At 32.2% G+C, this 20,831-nt stretch overlaps 2 protein-coding genes across 2 annotated transcripts; both read right to left on the bottom strand.

The window, feature by feature from the left end:
- Positions 1-945: 945 nt before the first annotated feature.
- LOC118052421 (ATP synthase subunit d, mitochondrial) lies at positions 946-4,111 on the bottom strand. Its single transcript, XM_035063399.2, has 5 exons — positions 3,853-4,111; positions 3,116-3,197; positions 1,661-1,725; positions 1,458-1,544; positions 946-1,374 (listed from the first exon to the last, which is right to left on the bottom strand). Exons 1-5 carry the CDS (start codon positions 4,021-4,023, stop codon positions 1,273-1,275), a joined length of 507 nt encoding a protein of 168 aa, XP_034919290.1. The 5' UTR covers positions 4,024-4,111; the 3' UTR covers positions 946-1,272.
- A 14,268-nt stretch (positions 4,112-18,379) lies between these two features.
- Positions 18,380-20,297, bottom strand: LOC118052420 (LOB domain-containing protein 1). The gene is made up of 2 exons (XM_035063398.2): positions 19,867-20,297; positions 18,380-19,040 (listed from the first exon to the last, which is right to left on the bottom strand). The coding sequence occupies exons 1-2, from the start codon at positions 20,206-20,208 to the stop codon at positions 18,717-18,719; spliced, it is 666 nt and encodes a 221-aa protein (XP_034919289.1). The 5' UTR covers positions 20,209-20,297; the 3' UTR covers positions 18,380-18,716.
- Between the last annotated feature and the right edge of the window lie 534 nt (positions 20,298-20,831).

Here is a 20,831-nt window from a genome sequence, read left to right on the forward strand (position 1 = left end):
AGTAATAGGTTGAAGGTTTTCTAAGTTATTCGCCTCTTGTTGTAAGAATAAGATAATCCGCTATTAGCTCGCCAGCTTTACATGTTTTCTCAACCCCGCACTCGATTTTTTTCTTCCTTTTACTACATTGACTTACATTCTCAATCAAGTACTTCGATGACATGTTTTTCAAACTTAACCTCGCTACTGGCATACCGAGTTTAACTTTTATCTTAATTAAATATATCGATTTAATCTTTCTCATTTAGGCATATCAACTTTTTTTTTTTTTTTATTAATTTTACTTAATGAAGTACTTCCGTGAAGTTTTTCATTTTCTAATATGAATTTTTTCTTCTAAAATTTTTTATAAGTTCAAATCCGATGCAAAAAGAGAGATTTTAAGGTGCAGTATCCAATTAGTTATTTTCTGATACTATTTTTTTTAAAAAATAAACATAAAAAAAATAAAATAAAATTTATAACCTATTAAAAATGATAAAAATATATTTCACTTAGAAATTTTTTTTTACTCATATTTTTGTATTTTTTTTTAAAAAATTAAATATCCCTAATTGTTCATTTAACACCATAAAACTTTTCAATAAAGAGCAAGGAACAAACCAACTCATAATCTAACACTTCAACATTCAAGAATGATCCCTTTTGTTTTTTGTTTATATTTTTTATGAAGAATAATCATTAGCCTCTCTAGAATCTTCAAAGAGCCTTGAGTCAGCCTTAGCAGCATCTACGATGATTATTTGATGACAGTTTCGGAAGGTACATAATTCAATCAACGGTGAAGTCAGTCTGGGATTCCATTAGGAATATGGAAAAGAAAAGGGAAAAACAAGCAGCAGCTGTGAAAGCTACGCAAAAATTGTATTCATCATATTTATGTTTATGAACCTCAAAAGTTCATACAAGAGCTACAGACAGAACTTGTTTCCACCGGACGTTGGTAAAAAAAAGCCTTGCTCTCAAAATAGAATGGACTGCAATCCAGAATGAGTGTTTAAAATGTTAATCACACCTGGATTATTTTCATAATAAACAGTTTAAAATGTAAAAAAGAGATCGATAACAATTGATGCTGATCAAAGTAAGCACGCCGCTTTGTAAATCCCCAACCTGCCTGTCCAAGTGAAGTTTAGCATTTGACATGGGCATTGTTGAAGGTCAAATTCTACAAACTGGGAGCAACCTTTTAGAAATTATTATTGTAAAAGGAATAAGGAAAACACCACAAGTTCAGAATTTCAGGGTTGGTGCCAAAATCAGCTAATGTGATCAATAACCCCAATAGTCATTGCGGATTTCATCATCAAACTTTTTCTTCAGCTCAGGATGCTTCTCAAAGTACTCCTCAGCAGTCATGGTGCTGATTTTTGTCTGCTCAAATTGATGTCTGGTGGTTAGAAATCATAAACCGGACACAAATAAAAATAAAAGATGACGTATCCATTTCCATTCACCTTCAATTCTTGAACTTCAGCAATTTCTTTCTCCAGACGCTCAGACTCCTTCAGGGATTGTTGCTCTGCTTCTTTCAATTCCACCAACTGCAAAACCAAAAGAGAATATATACTGTAAGAGAGAGTGAGCGAGGGAGGGGTGGTTGCAAGAGACAAGTTTAAAAAACCACTATAACAATCAGAATTGCACTATTGGCTCACACCAATTGATCAAATTTTGGCTTGTATTCTGGAGTCACTTTATCTTGAAACTTGGGGATCTCTATGCCTGCAAAAAAAATATGGACAAGTTGGCTCAATTCAGTATTCTGATAGAAAGTGGCTCCATTTTAGTAACCAGACATTATAAGGATGAATATCCAGAATATATTCCTGTCACACACTGATTCTGATCCAATAAGATAGCAGAGCTATGATTCTATGTACACTTGCTTTATACTTTAGAACTGAAAAAATGCAAAAAGAACACTACTTACATTATGGACCAAACCTAAAGCAGACAAAACACACTCCATTGTAGGCAACAAAACAGTTCACACAAAGTGCAGGAACTAAGATTGGTTTAAGGAATCTAAAGTATAAGTCTAAGCATCATTCATGCATTGGGCAAACACATGCCAGGGAAGGAAATCAGTATCAAACAAGAGACAACCTAACAAATATTAATAAATCAACTTAATAACAGTATAAAACACATAGCAAACAAAACAAGGCATTAAGGTGAGTTTCTGAAGCATAGAAACAAAACAATATACTTACAAAATAATAAAACAAACAGAAAGCAAAGGAACTTTTAGAAATGTGAGGAAATGGTAATTTTTTTTCCTTTCATTTTTATAAGCAAGTAAAGGGTAAAAGTTTTCAGGCTTTGGTTATAGATTGAATCATAAGCAGATTCAGAAACATCAGACAGGTTTTCAATATAGCTTATAAAGAGAAAAAAACATCACATGAGGTTTAAAGGATGGATGATAACATTACATTGGATAGCTTTCATAATACCATCTCACAAAACCTCTTAATATGAATTAATATGAGAAGATCAAACAAAGAGACCCGTCATCCATAGATGTTCAGCTGAAATTCAACTTTGGAAGATATTTTTAGACCCCAATGGCAGGGAAGTCCATCCATTAAGTGTTCCCTCGAGATCAACTATTAAAGGGTAATTAAAACAGTGAGGCCTGAAGCAGGGATAACATGTCTTTCTGCTCCGCTAAAAACATGAAGAGATATATATATGCCGCTAGCTATTAAAAGTTTAAGCACTCGATGAGTGTCAGCATATGAATCCAAGGTCAAAACTTTCCAGTTTCCACATATCATGCTAAATGCTATACCTGGTTAAGTCAATAAAACAGTTCAATAAACATCTAATCATCTAAAGGAGGATGCATTTTAAATCAACCCAAAGCAGATGGTTGCTAGAAATAATAAATCATTTAGTATCAATAGTGTCCCAAGTTAAACTATTTATCCAATATAGACAAGGAAACCTTACACAAGTAACTTCCAGCAACATCATTGACACCAGCAATTAACAACAACATATCAAGTAAACAGGTATCAATCAGCACAAGGCAGCAGTTATACTACAACGTAAATCAGGTAAACGAAAAGAATGAGAGTCACGTCTGCGAATGAATAATGAAACATACTTTCATATGCCTGTTTGTACATGTCCACCAAGCGAGAGCCAATTCCTCTTCTATAATATTCCCAGTCAATGGGTTCGGGTTCCTGCACAATAAAACAATCAACAATCATTAAACAATACTCACAATCACTAGAAAAGGTACCTAGAAAGCTGAAAATCAAAAGTAAGAACAGCAGGAACAACTTTCATGGAGCTGCTTTTGGGCATACGAAGTCACTCATAATGGACAAGCACGAGTGCCCCTCAACGTATGCACTATTAATAGGTCTCTGCTGCTATTGGAGATACAATTGAGTGCAATGCAGCTTGAAAAACCGACATTTACAACTGCTAACATTACTGCAAAATAATTCCCTTTTCTTGTTGCAGCTATTTTAATTCTCTCATCAATCCAACAATAAATTATCCGCCATATAACCGTACAGTACGAGAACAGATCAATCACTAATTTCTCATTTTAATTTTCATTGGCAACAAAGTAGTTTCAATGCAAACCAGACCCATTTCCAAAATCCCAACGAAATCCCTGGTCAAAATTAAAATAAAAAATTAAATTAAAGATGCCAACGATCATAAAAATGATCGAGATAAATATAAAATCCCTATCTTTATGATTAAGAAAATATATGCAAATTAAATACAATACAGTTAACCAGAATTCTATATCCAGAAACGAAGAAATTCATAAAAAAAGAATAAAAAAAGGGAAGAGATCTAGAGGGAGGGAGGGAGTGAGACCTGGCTGAACTTGGTCTCGAGTTGGGAGTTAACTTCGTTGAACGCGCGACGAAGTGTAGCGAACTCTTTGCGAGCCTCATCAGAGACTAAAAGCTTAGCCATCCCATCCCAATCGATGGTTCTCGATGCTTTAAATGCCACATCCACTACTTTCTTTGATGGTCCGCTCATTTTCTCTCCTCTCTTTCTCGGCTACCAAACAGAAAGTTTTCGGATTTGTAAAATGTTTCGCCTTTGTGTGATTTTATCAGTGGCTCAGGGAGTTCACTCGATGGCCGTGTAGCCCTTTTTTCGCTTCGGCCTTTGCGTGAAATTCTGCGTCGTCGTCTGGCATAAGGTTTCGAGTGGTAGCCCAATGGGCTTGTAATGATCTAGATTCTCTGGTTAATCTGAGCCTCATTAAGTCCACATAAACTGGGCCAGCTAAGGATATTTCTTGTCTGACGATCTTCCTTCTAGAGCATGCGAGGTTTTCAGCGAACCGAAAACACGACCTTGGTGAAACAGAGGAGCCAGTTCATGATGATTAGGCTCCTGGGAAACAATCATGCTCTACTTGTGGCAGCAGAGCCGGCCATTTCATTGTACCTTGTCCCATTGCTTACAGCAAGACTTGTCTGCTAATTACAATCAATAGTTCATGGGATTTATGAGCTAACCCGTGTTAAAATTTATGTTGTTACATTTATGCGCTCGTAGCATTTCTTCTTAAAGTTCCAGATGAGTTATGACAGGCCTTGCCATTAAATCCTACAACGTTTTGACAGGAGGTTCTGAATTTCATGGCCAGTTTTGCAGCTGCATAACCATTAAATCAGTCAGCGATCCAAATGTGCAAAGGTCTCAAGATCGTTTAAGAATCCACCGATGAAGACATTCCACTGTTCCTTCCCTTCCAAGACCGTCGATAGACTACTTTGAGGGTGGTCCAATTAATTGAATATACACACAGTTAATGGAGACAAGTTTCATATGCCGCAATAACTTTCCATTGACCTTGGAATTTCTGAGCTAACCCGTGTTTCGTCTCCCAACGTTAATGTCTGTTCTGGAAAAACCGAGATGAGCTGCTATTTGTAAAGCTCAATTTTTTTGCTTTTGTTAAATTTCAAGTATAGCCTCAATTCATGGCAGGTTTCACCAAAACAAAATCCATGTTTTAACTTAACCAAGCATATATTTATGTGGTTTGATCTCATCTTCATACGTAGCCACATTATTAAATAGTCACTACATGTGATTTGCAAGTCTAGAAACGCTAAATATTAAAGGTTTTTTTTTTTTGTTTTAAATTAATAATTTTTTTATGTTTTCAAATTATTTTAATATACTAATATCAAAATTAATTTTTTTAAAATAAAAAAATATATATATATATATATATATTATTTTAATATATTTTCTAAACTAAAAACACTTTTAAAAAAAATTATTATTATACTTTTAAACATCCCTTTAATACTGGCAGAATGTGTCGGGGTTTGCATTAAGGCAACCGCAACTCCACAGATTGACAATCCCGGCAGAGCTGTGGTCAGGTTAGCTTAGCATGTTCCATTTCAAAAGAAGCAAAAACTTGACTGTACTCCTGCTCCCAGTCAATATTCAGGACCTTGAAAAATAAGTGACGTGTCTATTTTGTGGTTACTTTTCCTCGAGCAACACCTTGTTCATCACCATAGAAGGCAGTTCTGCGTGAATCATGCATGCAGGAACCAATAATTTTTATCTTGCAGGAAATATTTTTGGGGTTGCGGTTGTTGAACTAGTTTTTCATTAAATTTTTTGAATATTTTTAAATTGATGTAATGCTGACATTAAAAATCAATTTTAAAAAATAAAAAATATATTTTAATTAAATTTTAAATAAAAAATATTTTAAAAAACAATTCTACTCTCAAATATACTGATTTAGGTGCGGTCCATTGCTATGGACAAGGTAGCTAAAGAAGTTAAAGTTATTTTTATTTTTATTTTTGGGAAAACTCGTGGATTACGATTCGAAAAGGCCCATGAGGAAAGGGAAAGGAAGTAATTTCGGAGACGTATCTTCGCGCAAAAGCCTTCTTGGGCCGGGCCTCATTGCAGCGAACAAATGAATTTCCCGAAGGAGATTTTGATTATGTAATCAAATCCGAAAGGGAAAACCACTGTGTTATCCAATTCTCAATTTTGTGACGAACAGCAAAAGAATCAATTGTCATTCTATCCATGTGTGTTAGATTTTCCATCAATTTTCTTAAAAAAGCACAATCTGAGAATTTTGTGATAAAGGGATATTGATTTAAGCAAGCACCCGGTTAAAAAATTGCAAGTGTTAGGGACTCAATTGAAAAAAGCTTTTATTTCGTGGCAAAAAATGAGAATTAGATAGCAGGCTAGCGACGTATCTTGTATTAGAAACCGTAATAGTGAAAGTTAAATTTGGTCCTCTTTTCTCATAGAAAATTCAATTTCTGTTACGAAAGCACAGATTTCCAGTAGAACCCCTACTGAGCTAGATTCACAAGTAAGGCTCAACCCACAATTCCTAGAAGCCCAAGAGTTAGTTCCTGGTCCTGTTTTGCATCTAGAACAGAACACATGCCTACATACATCCATGCTGAGAGGAGATAAAGCGACATGTTTTGAATCTGTTTAATTTTATATTTTAAAAATGTTTTTAAATTTTTTATATTTTTTTTATTTCAAATTAATATTATTTTAGTATTTTTATATCATTTTAATGTGCTGATATCAAAAATAATTTTTAAAAAATAAAAAAATATTATTTAATATATTTCCGAGTAAAAAATATTTTGCAAATCAACAACAATTATATTTCTAACCAGCATAGATCCAGAAACTCCACCCACAATTCTTCAAACAACTATGAATACAAGTATGCAAGAATTCTTGTTCTGGAATGTTTGATTTTTGCAACGGCAGCTTTAACAGGTAATAACAGTCCAATTGAAGTCGATAGCTCTTAGATAAAAGATCTTGACTGTTGCTAATTTTAACATATCAATTAAAGAATATTACGAGTTGCTGTTTGACAAAAGCGAAACGAAACAAAAGGCGGAGATTTAACATTACTTTGACACCGCCAATGGCTTCCGCCAAAAGATCAATCATGTTCATATATCCCTTCAAGCAGTGAAGCTCCTTCTATTATCTATGGCTACAAATACGTACGTCTTGATCCGTCTTTGATAGTTTCAAGGTGTTCACACCACGACGCCTCTCTTTTCCGTCGTCAACAGCGACATATAAACATTTAATCAGATCTCAATTGTCTCATATTCACGCAGAATATCTGCAAGGCTCACTGCAAGATTTAACAGTTTTATTGACGGAATTTTTTTATCGGTGTAAGATACATATTCCATCGGTAATTAATTTACTGACTAAATCATTGATGAAGAATTTCCGTCGGTGAATCTTTCGTCAATAATTTTTTGTCCGTCAATAATTCTGTCAGTAATAATATTACCAACGGATTTACTGGCGGATAGACGCGTAGGTAAAAATATTTTTTAATTACCGACGGAAATTTCCATCAGTAAATCCATCAGTAATTATTTAAAAACATTTTAAAAAAAATTTATTTTATAAAATTATAAAATAATTAAATTAACATAAATCAACATTGTATAATATATACTCAAAATGCTTGGAAAAAATAATAAGAAAATCAACTCAAACAAATTTGCAACAAATAAATAAAACAAAAAAATTAATTCAACTAAAAAAATTCATATGAAAAAAATGAAGTTGCAATTGCTAAAAATTTAAAAATCCTATAAATAAATCAACTAAAAATTGATCTCATATGAAAAAAAATAAAATCTCACAACAACATTTATAAAATTATTAAGAACAAAATCAATTAAAATTAAATAAAAAAAAATATAGTGAAAAAATCATGAAAAAAGAAAAAGAAAAAAGAAAGATCTTACCTTAATATACTTGCAAGTGAAGCTAGGGAAAAAAAAAATTGTGAAGCATATTAGTTAAAAAAAACTAAGAGGATAAAAAAAGAAAGAAGAATAAGACATACCCGAGCATGGAGGAAAAGAGAAGGAGATGAGGAGAGAAAATAAGAGAAAGAAATAGATATTGATGTTTTTTACATATAGCGAAGAAGAAGAAGAAAAAAAAAAAAAAATAATGAGTCTGTCTCTTGTGAAATAAGCAGATTCAGGTTTTTTATTAGGGCGCGTTACCGACGGATTTACCAATGGATAATTGAATATTAATATTTTTTAATTATTTTGTCTGTAAATTCATCGGTAATATTTAATTTAAATTTTCAATTTCGTAAAAAATTTTCAGAAACCGTAAAAAATTACCGATGATTTTTCAATCCGTCGGTGATTCCGTCTGTAATATTTAAATGAAAATTTTAAATCAATTGAATATTTTCAGAAAACCGCCAAAACACGCCGATGAATTTTCAATCCGTCGGTGATTTTGTCCATAAAATAAAACAATTAACAGTGCAATTGGAAGATGAACAGTTCTGGAGCTCTCTGGAAAATACTAATGGAAAATTCCGTCGGTAAATCCCTTTGTAATTGATATGATGAACAATGTTCACAGTTTACCGACGGAATAAATTCCGTCAGTAATTTTGTTGGTAAAAAATGACATGTCATCTTTTTTTTTTTTTTTTTTGTAATTTTTTTTCCCCACGGTAATTCCCTCGGTATATACCGAGGGAATAATTCCATCGGTAAATTTCCGAGGGCTTTTACCGACGGAAATATTCCATCGGTATTTCCGTTTGTATTTATTGATTTTCTGGTAGTGGCTAGAGTCGGGAGTGGAAATTAAGAGCATCAAATGACAGAGTCTGGACAAGTTGGGTGTGGTTTGGTGCATGTAGCTAAAACAAGCAAGCAGAACTTGTATTTTTATAGTGCAGGCGGTGTCTTGAATTCTTGGTTTAATTTGATCCAAGTAAGAAATATATTTATTCAGCTTAAGTTTTCGCGTTCAACCTGCAGGGTCCTGCCATGGCCATGACAAATTAGCTGGGAGGGAAACAAATTTGGAGGGAAAAAAGGTTTATTGATTAATTAATCAGAACACAGAATTCTTGTGCGTCAATCGCGCAGGTGGTGGTTTTTAGTTAATTAATTGGTTTTGATTAATTAATGATAGATGAATTTATAAACACGTAAATTAATAGGATGATTATAATGGAAGAGAAATCTAGTAAAGTATTGGAATATTCACAGCTTGCTAGGGATGTTAACCACCCTTTTTCAGTTACAAGTGCAAGAAATATTTAGGGGTTTTCTTTTTTTGGGTTTCTCATATCAAGCTTTAAATATTCCAGGTCTAACTAAAGTAATTTAATTTCCATTTTAAAAGCTTAAGCTTTTTGGTTAATTTTTTATGTTTTTTACTCCAAATCGTTGTATTATGTGTCGACATCCTCATAGAGTGAAAACTTGACCTTCTAGCTAAAGCATCGTCAAAAGGGAAGACTTGGGAGTGTTCAACGTGCTCTTGTCCCAGTACAGGTTACAGCCGGAGATGTTTCTCTAACAAATGAAAACATGTTCTCACTTCTCACAGCTAACAATCATGACAAAATATTTATTTACAATTTACAATATTTTAGAATAAAAATAGCTTTTTTTTAGTCCCCAAATAAATTGATAAAAATTATAAACATTAAATTTCAAGGATTCAATTTAAAATTATTTATGGGTCTCTCGTATATTTTTACAATATTTTTATTTAATATTAAGACTGTAGAATTATACTATAAGATGCTAACTTGATATTAAAATATCTTCTTTTCATCGAAATCTCAAAAATTTCTAAAAAAGATTTTCATTTTCCAAAAAAAAAATTATATTTATTTGATATGCATTCAATCAAGTCTCATAAAAATCATATCTTACTTAAAATACACACACACACATACATAAAAACATATGGTATGATTTAGCATTTTTTATACATAAACAAAAACTCAAAAAATACATTTGCATGCATTTTTTTTATTTAATAACAAGTTTATTGAATTCATGATAACTTGGCTAATATTTCAATAATCTTAAAGATTTTAATTTATGAGAATTAATTATCAATATTCTAGTATAAATGTTGACCCTATAAGTAGGTTGACATTAAAATACTAGAAGTTGACTAGAAATTTTCAATAATTATTTCAGGTATTCATAAATTTTAATTCAAAATATTTTTCATCACAATATACGAGTTATGAAAAACTCTTTTATTTTTCAAGATAGGTGAACCCTCGTAGGAACACCTATATATGAGCTCTTCCCACTAAAATTTATTTAAGCACATAAGCCTACAATGAATTCAAAATGTCTGGTTTATTTATAAGAATAAATCTTTATTATAATCTATACACTGATCATCAATTAAAAACATATCATTACCTTTAAAACTGCATCTAAACCACAAAATACAACTTATCTTGGATAAGACATGCTATAGATACTAATACATTTTCTAACCCTAACTAGTTCCCTGTCCTAGAATTTTATCATTTTTTTTCTCAATTTTATCTTAAAAAGTTTTTTATTGATCAGTCGGCTTGTCTTTGCATTGGTCAAGTTGAATTGGTCACGCTGAAAAAACTCTAATACAATTTAATTTTAAACTTGAGCTAAGTAAAATATTAAATTAATGAGAGTTTGCAAGATTCACCCGGCAAGCCGAGTTTAATAACAACAACAAACAGTTCTTTATAATTAGAATATTTTTTGTAATGTTTAATTAGATGAGAGGTTGGATTAATGAGAGGTTGCAATATTTTTTTTAATTCAATTTACAATATAGCGCAAGCCTTAAACTAGTTTAATGCTAATAAATAATAACTTTGCAATTCATCCCAATGATCATGATTAATTGAGATGCGAACATAATAATTATTAATCTAGTATTAGATTAAGATTTAGAATTTTCACCGATACAATAAAAATAATAGAGAGATTAAAAAGAGAGAACTCATCATTAAAATCGCATGATCTGTATTGCTATCAAGAGGTGAGTCACGGATTTTATTGTAAACATTAAACTCTCCGAATTGATGGCTTAGTCGTTCTAGAAAAGCAAAATAATGTGGACTTCGACGACTTGATTAGAAATCAACTCGTGGATTGATGGATTCACGAACCAAAACCTCTCGCAGTTTCTCGATCCTTCAATTTCAAGACTAGTCAATACTCTCCCCTAATTGATAATTAAATCCATAAAGAATTTTCATTGCAATTGCCTCCCTACGAGGATAACGTTGATGCTCTACGTGACCCATGCTCCACACATGCAGGATTACCAAACAGCCTCGTAAATGAACAAGAAGTTCGTAATTAATGCACTTGAGGTCTTGGTCCAGTGGTTGAAGGAACTTGTTTCATTTCTCTGCATCCTGGATTCAAACTTTACCTTGCATACCTGTTATCCCCGCGGTGCCTTACATGTTCACTGGGTTTGCAGGATGTTCAGTGAGCCGTGGGATTAGTCGTGGTGCGCGCAAGCTAGCCTGGATACCTACGTAAAAAAAAAAAAAAAAAAAAAAAAGTTCGTAATTAAAGGGAGAAGGGGATCGCGATGGCTCAAAACTAGCACAGTTGACCAAGAAAATTACAGTGCCATGTTCTTTTTTTGACAAAGTCGACATTAATTTTTCCTGGAGTAACCCTAGGGTTTACACCTTACGTGCGCAGTATGAACGTGAAGATTTTCAGCTCATTGTTTGAAAAGAACAGAGAGATATTTTTCTTGAAAAATTAAAGGATAACGAACGAACAAGTAGGGCTAATTAATGTTTTTAAAGGAAAGAACCCCAGCTTCATGTATATGTGCTTGCTCAGACATTAAATTAATGTTTGCGCTCAGATTTATGATACATTATTTATATTAATTTTCTGATCAAATTCTTGCTGGAGAAAACAATGACGAAGCTTGGAGAAGAAAGATTTCTAGATTCGAACAGATTTTATAAAAAAGAGAGAAAAAAAGAAAAAGGAAAAGGAACGCGCATGCGTACGGGATGGAAAGGCTTGCTAGCAGAGAAAAAATAAGCATGCTTGCACGTGCGATGGCAAGGATTTTTTTGTCTATACCCTAAAGCTGACTCTTTTGACCACGGAATTGCTGATTCAGATAGCAGCTTTCAAGGCTTTTATGGCAATCTTGGACATCGCTATTCTACCAGGACAGAATTCCGGGCAGCTGTCACGGGGCCGCGGCTTGCTTGGGAGCATGGGTATAGAAATAGACGTATTGAGGCTGAGATGGGACTTCTATATTTTTTTTATATATAATTTCACATGCTTGTTGTAGTGTTTAACATCACGTATTTTTTATTTTTAAATTAAATTTATTTTAGAAACATGTTTTTTTTTATATAAATAAACTTATCTATTTAATAAAAAATACAATTACAAGTTATGCTAAAAATATTAATGTTTTCCAGTTAAGAAGAAGAAAGTCTCGTGACCAAACAGCAATCTCAAGAGGCCACCGTATTTCCAGTCCAGTGCAGTGTGTACAGGTTCAAGTAAAAGCAAAAACCAACCTGACCACTTGCAGGTTGCATGGCAGCCATTTTTCGATAGCTTGGAAGAACAGGTGTTACTGTGGGCTATCTCATTGCTCGACGTTTTACACCGAGCTAGCTAGCTAGGAATAAACAAGAAGGATTACAAGGTCCCACAACAAGCAGTGCTGTTCGGTTCATGGCTTCACGCGTGATGGGATTTACTTTCCGTCATCGTTCACACTGTACGTACTTATGTGGCAGCCCCTATATGCAGAAACACATCTCACATAAAGCAAATATATATAAGCGCGCTTTTCAACCCATATAATGTTTTTTTCTGTATTTTGAAAATATTTTTTAATTATTTTAATGTTTTACTATTAAAAATAATTTTAAAAAAATAAAAAATATTGTTTGATATATTTTTTTAAAAAAACATCTTAAAAAACAATAATTATTGCAACAGAAAACTTCAAAATTAAACATAATTGGGCTATTATACAAGTATATAATTGATGGTAGGATATCAAGTTATCAGGTTTTTTTTTTTTATATTTTGGATTTTAGAAATGATGTACAGAAGTCATGAATGGAGCAATTAAATTTGACTGGCTGAAGAATTTAAAGTATCACCGTCATGAATACTAATTAATTAATAGAATATGTGAACTTATTGGGGCTAGCTAGCAGGCAGCTGGCTAGTCCCGATAAGTTGTGTACTTATGCCAGCTGGATATTTTATAAGCAGGTAGAAGTTTGACTCGTCAAGAAATAACAAAGACAACATTTTTTGTTGAAAATTATAATTAAATGCATGCTTTTCTTGTACCCTAAATGCAATTTGAGTAGGAGTAGTAACCCAATATCCCTGCAGCATCTTCATTTTTGTTATGGTAAATGAAAGAGATAGTTTTTATCGTTTTTTTTTTTTTCTATAACACAACAAAGGCTGTTTATTAATTTCTTTCTTAATTATGGTCAAGTCATATCTTATGTATACGTAAAGGTGATCATTTTTTGTTTGATTTAATTTTTTTTTTAAATAATCAAATTATTTTTTTTTAAATTGAAACCGGTTCAAACCGACCGGTTTTGGTTTGATTTTTATGACAAAAACCGGTTCAGACTGGTTTGGCTTGGTTTTTTCTAGTTCGGGTTTTTTGGTTTCAGGTTTATAAAACTGAAATCGAATCGAACCGATCGGTTTTTTAAAATTTATAATAAGTTTAATAAGGTTTTTTTCATGGTTTAGTTTTTTCAGTTATTTTTTTTTAATTTTCTCTATTTAATTGGTTTTCTATTTTTTTTTCTCACCCCTGTACATACTATTTATTAATTTCTTTCAGTGGTATTAGCTAGGAATTCCAAATCCAACCGCATTACCAAGACTTGATTCTGTAAAAAATTTATGCACAAATATATGTGGCAGGTGATAATCAGTGTATCATGAATTCTGGAAATATTAAATGATTGTTCATGTTTTAAAAAATTGTACTGACCGACGGAAATGGTATGGAGTTTAATTTATATAATTTATTTGTTTTATTCTGTTAATTGACTTTCGTAAAAACTTGCGAAACCCCATGTTATTTTACCTCCACGACAAAAAAAAAAAAAAGAAGTACTTGAGGTCTTGGCCCAACAGTTGAAGAGACTTGTTCTCTTCATCTGCATCTTGGGTTCAAACCTCATTGTGCACGCCTGTCATTCCAGCGGTGCCTTCCATGCTCACTGGGTTTGCAGGATGTTCAGTGAGTCGTGGGATTAGTAGTGGTACGCGCAAGCTGACCGGACATCCATGTAAATCAAAAAAAAAAAAAAAAAGAAAGAAAGAAAGAAAAAGGAATAGAGCATTTTGTAAACATTTCTATGCAAAGGCGCTTGTAACTAGTACATTGTATAAAGGATCTAATTAGATCTTTTATGATGGGAGATTGATTTAACATTTATATTAATTTAAAATATAAAGGATCTAATTAGATCTTTTATGATGGGAGATTGATTTAACATCTTTTATATTAATTTAAATTTTTATATTTATTTCATATCATCATATGGAATGTGTTTATTAACACTCCACTAGCTCGCAATCTGTTTTTTTCTAACTTATACTAAATAAAATTAAATTGTTGGAAAGTAGATTCATCCAAAAAAAAAATCGAGGGTTAATGAATGTTTCTAATGTTTCTTTTAATATTTTTTTATATAAATTTATATTTTTATATTTATTTAATATAAAATAGTGTTAAAGAACTAATTTAATTCAATAACTTAATGAGATTTTAAAATATAATTTATATTATTTTTAACATATCATTTCAAGTGAAAACTCTTAATTTAAGTTTGAAATTTATACAAATTCACATTATTTTGTGTTTAATTTTTATCAAATAAATAAAAATAATAAAATTTAAACTTGTAACTACTTAGTTATCAAAATTTTAATGTCATATTAAAAAATTATTTTAATTCAATAATTTAAATTTTTAAATAATATTTTAAAATATAATTTATATTATTCTCTAATTATAATATATATATTTTTTTCATAACTAGTATGCAATAATCCACTTCCATTGATGGGAAAAAACACCAATTGATGAGTTACTATCAAGAACAGGTTTTGCGTCTAAAATCAGCCATTCAAGTCAAGTTAGATTTCGACATTAACATTGCTCGTCTTGCCACGCTATGCATTCACAATATTATTCAAGTTCAAGAACATGCAAAGTAATTTCAACACGTCATCTTAATCACATATACAAATGTATGTAAATGCAAATCACATAGAATGTAAAGGCACGCGATTGTATATGCTTACGATTACTAGTTAGAATAGAATTTATTTGTAATTTCTAATGCATTTACATTTATTTCAAGAGCGACAAATACATCGGAAGGAAAGCTCATCCAATTTTGAACTTATTCTTGTTTTACTAACAAATTCTTGCGCACTTTCTTATTCAATGGAAAGGTCAACAAAATTTGAACCACACATAATTATTATTATTAAAAAATACAAATATCAAAACTTGACCCTTGATTCACATGCCATTTTAATGGTTGTAATTTTAAAAAATTAGTTTTTAAAAAATATTTCTAGTAGTGATTTTTTAAAAATAATTTTTTAAAAAATACATGTCTGATTAAAGTTTTTATAAAATGAATTTTTGCATGTAAATTAAATTAAAATCAAGTTTTTAATTATAAATACAAAATTAAAACTCAAAACACAATTATATATAAAACACAATATAAAGAAAAACCTGTTTAGCTCACCAAATAATTTTTTCTATATAGTTAGATAGAACACGTAAGCTACCACCAATTTATTTTTGTATTTGAAAAGTGTTTTCTAAAAAATTAAAATTTGAATTTGAATTTTTTTTATTTTAAAATAATATATTTTTAGTTTTTTCAGATCATTTTGACGTGCTAACATTAAAATTAATTTTTAAAAAATAAAAAAATATTATTTTAATATATTTTTTAATAAAAAAATACTTTAAAATATAGCCACAATTACACTTTCAAACCCACTCTAACCACAAACATAGATATATAATGCATGAACCAGTAATTAAAAAAAAATGAATTCACTGAATTGCCCCTTCAAGACTGTACATGTATGGTCCGATGTAACGGTCCATATGTGACTTTGACTTATATCTAAATATTTATTATCTTCTCCTTTTTTCTGAAGTATAATTTATGAAAAAAAAAAAAGAAAGAAAGAAAGAAAGAAAAGTAGTACAGCTATGAACGGAAGATTGTCATTATACTGAACGGATGCATGTTTTAGCGTGGTTCACAATTTAACACTCTGACCTTGAAATTTTGATTTCACTTTGAGGTGATGTGAAGTTTGGAAGTACCCTGAGTAGCTAACTACATTATTATTAAAATATCAAAAAAAAGCAATAATAATAATAAAAATTTTAAAAAATATATCTCCCATTAAACTTTTTTATAAAATGAATTTCTGCATGTAAAATAAATTAAAATTTTAATTTTATAAATACAAAATTAAAATTCAAAATACATTTATATACAAAACACAATAAAAAAAAAATCTTGTTTAACTTACCAAATAGTTTTTTCTATATAGCTAGATAGAGCACGTAAGCTACCACCGATATCTAAATGTAGATCCAAAACCACAAGCATAGATATATAATGCATGAACCAGTAACTAAAAAAAAAAGGGAATTCACTGTCTTGCCCCTTCAAGACTGTACATGTATGGTCCGATGTAACGGTCCATGTGGGACTTTGACTTATATCTAAATATTTATTTTTTTCTCCTTTTTTTCTGAATTATAATTTCTCAAAAAAAGAAAGAAAGAAAGAAAGAAAGAAAAGTAGCGGATGCATGTTTTAGCGTGGTTCACAATTTAACATTCTGACCTTGAAATTTTGATTTCACTTTGACGTGATGTGAATTGGGGAATAAAATATATAAAAAAAGCAATAATAACAAAAAAATAGTCGTCGGCGTAGAGCACAAAAGTGAGTAGACTTGTTCTTTTGCTTGTAAATCAAAACAGACACGTGGGATGCGCGTGACATGATCGATGGGGAATTTATCATGTATTGTGGTAGCATTGTTATTTAAAATGATTTTTATTTTAAAATAATATATTAATTTTATTTTTAATATTAGCACATTAAAATGATGTAAAATTATAAAAAATTAATTTTAAATAAAATGTTTTTAATTTAAGGAAATATAGTTTACAATCGTCTTTCCAAACAGAAAAAAAATTGAAGAGATTGGGACGTGTTCCGTGTCTTCTTTTTGTAGACTAGGAAAGCTTATCAATGGAGTTTCTTGTAAGGCAGCCCACGAGATGCATGCTATCGACTACATGTTATGGGAGAAATTATGTTCACAAAATTGGGTTTGGATTCACTATATTAACATGTTAATGTCCTGCTCAATTTTCTCACTGTTTATAAAAAAAAAACAATGCACAAAATATTAAATTTGATACAATTATTCTTATCTTGCCTGCAATCAGGAGCGGAGCAAATAAAAACATTTAGAGGGGTCAGATCATAATTTAAGAGGGGAAAAAAAATTTAGTAATGTTTATTAAATTTATAAAGGGAGGGACATTTTTTTACAGGACCAACCCCCCCTCTTTCCGCCATTACCTGGAGTTATACTCGAGCTTTCCTTCATGTTAACACACAAGTGGACACTAAGAAAGTTGAGGTGTTTAGAATTATCCCCTAGCACTTAAAATATCATATATTATCTAAATGAGATAATCAGGTGCACTATTATATTATTGCATGAATACATTTACTTGGGAATTCATGTTTCTTTAATTTGTGGGATTTCACAAATAGAAATTCTACATAGGTTGGCAGTTCCCGTATGCTACACTTTCAAAAGAAGTCCAGATCCTCCAAATTTGTTGGATGAAGGGAAAAGCATGGATTTATTTATTTTTCCTATGAATGAGGTAGCAGATCCACCATTGGCAGTTATTTTCAGTACGTCAACAGTTGCAAGGTCAAAATTAAAGATTAATTTTATAAGTTTTTTTTTAAAAAAAAAAAAAATTAATGCGAGTGTTTGATGAGCTTGCGTTCACCTCGACTAATTTCATGGGTCCTGAAGTTAACGATTATGTAAGCCTCTAATGGTCTTGAGATCTGTGAGACTCAAACTGATGATTTCTAAAAAACAAACCCAAAACATGATCAGTTAAATTACACTTTTTAGGGTTAGATTAATTTTATGATTATTCGTGTAGTGTATTGTGTTTTTAAAAGTATTTACTGTGTGGATATATATATATATATATTAAAATTTTTTATATTAGTATTTTAAATTTATTAAAAAAAATACTAATTTAATATATTTTCAACATCAATGCAATTTTGAAACACACTTAATTACAATTTAAAACGCACTCCTAAAAATGCACTAAATGAAGAAATTAATGCACTAAATCAAGAAATTAATAGCGAGGTCAGGTGCAAAGTTTGACAAGGAAGTCGTGAACAAACATGATATATTAGAAAATTAGGTCACCAATATATAACTTCTGCTTTAATTTGATTCAACAATTAGCACAAATCAATATCCTCTCTCCTTTTCTTTCGATATTTTCTTTTCAACGTTTCCCTCTCTTATTTCCTAGCATTACACGTATAAGAAAGACCCATCAATGTCAGTCCGTTTTCAAAGGTTTCGCGGGTCAAAATGACTACCAGGAAACCATCATGACACATATCTACCAAAGCTAATATGGTTACTTTATTGAAGTTTTTCTTAATGAGTATGTTTTTCAATGTCCGATGCCTGCCCCATCTTGAGGGCATAAGATTGGCATAATCATGTCCAAAGAGGTTCCCATGACGCGCCCAGATTGTTCTCGTCCAGAAAGCAGCTCGTGTCGATGTACTGATGTTGCTGCAAGACGGGTTCTTGCTGAGATTGTTTCATCTCCATGCAAAGCAAAGCAACTAGATTGGCTTGCTGGCATTGCATGTTCACCACCTCAGCTTGTGCCTTGGCAAGCTGTGCTTGGAGGTCACTGACTTGTTTTTGAAGCTGTGAGATCGCACCGGCGCAGCCGTAAACGGGGTCTCTAATCCTGGCACTGGCCTCATAAACCATGCTGCTCACTGCATCTGCTCTCTGAGACTCTGGTAGCTCCTGCGATTTTTTACATTGGTAGCAGTAATGGTCAGTTTTGGAATTGAATCTTGAAAGTGGTAAATGCAATATTTTGAACGGTGATTGATGTGATTCCTAACATGACAACATAATGACTTTTAGAGGGAATTCCATACATGCCCTTTGAATGGGTTCCAAGTTCCGTGCCCATGGAACTGGCGATGCATATTGCGCACCCATGTGCAAGTTATGGGGTGGAAGGACTTCTCTATAACACTAAACAAATTGTGTTGGAGGAGTTAGCGCATCCATTGACCTCTAGTATGGACACTTTTTTTGGGTTCTGACTTCTTTGTGCAGTGTGCGACTGGCTTTCTAAACTTGCAAGTAATTTGGCCATGCCCCTCCTCTTTTTTTTTTCTTTTTTTTATGGTTCTGTCAAGAAATAGTGATGCCCCAATTCAACGTTATGATAATTTTTTTTCCATAAAGCAGGTGAAGCGCGCACTGCAGCGAGCTACTTCGCTTTTGCCCGGAGAAAAGCTAAAAATGGTTGGGGATGAAAAGTTTAAACCATATAAAATTCTAAAGCTACCTGTCCCTCGAATATCCATTCTTTTATTTCCATTAAAAAAGAACCTCACAGTTTCAGGAAAAATCAATTTTTGGTAAAACTGTTTCAAGCCAAACTGTAAGTATTGCTTTGTGTTTATACAATCCTGTCTTAAGTGGAACAAAAGGAGGTTGAAAAGACATTAAAACAATCTTCTCTTAGTATTCAAATCTCTCAGACTCAAACTCATGGAGGAAGGATACCTGTGCCATGAAAAAAAACTGATGGAACTAAAGAATGTCTTGTGGTTACCTGCAAAAACTTGATGATGTTGCTAGCTCCAAAGACCCTGTGAGCAATGGTGAACTTATATGGCTCGGAAGGAGGGAAATAAGGAGCTAAAACACACTTGTCAACGCATCTCCGGCGAAGGATCTTGCAGGCAGCACAAGGGCTAATAACAACTGGAGGAGGAGGGGGAGTGGCAGCTGAAGGTGAAGTAAGACTCAGTGAATTAGACTTTGAAGGAGAAGGAAAAGTACTTGGACAGGAATGATGACAAGAAGGTGGTGAAGAAGAAGAAGACGGGGAGCAGGAGAATTGTGAGGGAGCTTTGATTGGTGATATCGCTGCAGGTTTCTGAAGCATATCCATACTTGATCAGAGAGAAATGGAGAAGGGAAATGGAGGCAGAGAGGAGCTAATTAATTGCTGCTACTATGTGAGTTTAGTTTAACATCAAGCAAGAGGAAGGAATATATATAGAGAAAAATGGCATTTATTTTAACGGTGTCGTGTCAAGCTTATGTAATTAAATCCATACATGACGTCACTCACAGTTTGAAATCACTTCGTTAATGGTAGCGGCTTTTCTTTTTTGCCTTTCTTATTTTTAATTGTCAATTTTTTTCCATCACTGTGTATTTGTTGACTTGTTTAAACTCCAATTCCACACCGTGGATTTGTCTCATTCATTGGAAATAAACAATTATTAATTGGGTGGGAGACAACAGCAGGCCTGTATTAGAAACTGTAACGAAATGGGACGTGGCAGACATCAGAAATGTAACATGTCATTTGTTTTTGTTACAGCAAGAGAAGAACAGAGTCAAGAGTTAAGCGTGTGACCTGTTTGGTCCTGTAAGAACGTGGGCTAAAATTAAGAGGGAGGTAGGCTATTTCAAGCACTCCACCTGGCAAGAATATTATGGCTGTAGCATTTAAAAGAATCTTACCATTCCCATTTCATGCAATAGAAACTTAAAGTAATTCTATGA

Source organism: Populus alba, chromosome 8 (genome assembly GCF_005239225.2).
Source record: "Populus alba chromosome 8, ASM523922v2, whole genome shotgun sequence".
NCBI lineage: Eukaryota > Viridiplantae > Streptophyta > Magnoliopsida > Malpighiales > Salicaceae > Populus > Populus alba.

What these genes read in the sequence shown, in the direction of transcription:
- LOC118052421 (XM_035063399.2), bottom strand. Translation starts at nt 4,023, where the DNA reads ATGAGCGGACCATCAAAGAAAGTAGTGGATGTGGCATTTAAAGCATCG. An exon ending in TCGAGACCAAGTTCAGCCAG is followed by an intron (nt 3,198 to 3,852) that starts GTCTCACTCCCT and finishes TTTATTGTGCAG; the next exon opens with GAACCCGAACCCATTGACTG. An exon ending in CTGAAGTTCAAGAATTGAAG is followed by an intron (nt 1,375 to 1,457) that starts GTGAATGGAAAT and finishes CAATTTGAGCAG; the next exon opens with ACAAAAATCAGCACCATGAC.
- LOC118052420 (XM_035063398.2), bottom strand. Translation starts at nt 20,208, where the DNA reads ATGGATATGCTTCAGAAACCTGCAGCGATATCACCAATCAAAGCTCCC. An exon ending in ACATCATCAAGTTTTTGCAG is followed by an intron (nt 19,041 to 19,866) that starts GTAACCACAAGA and finishes AAAAAATCGCAG; the next exon opens with GAGCTACCAGAGTCTCAGAG.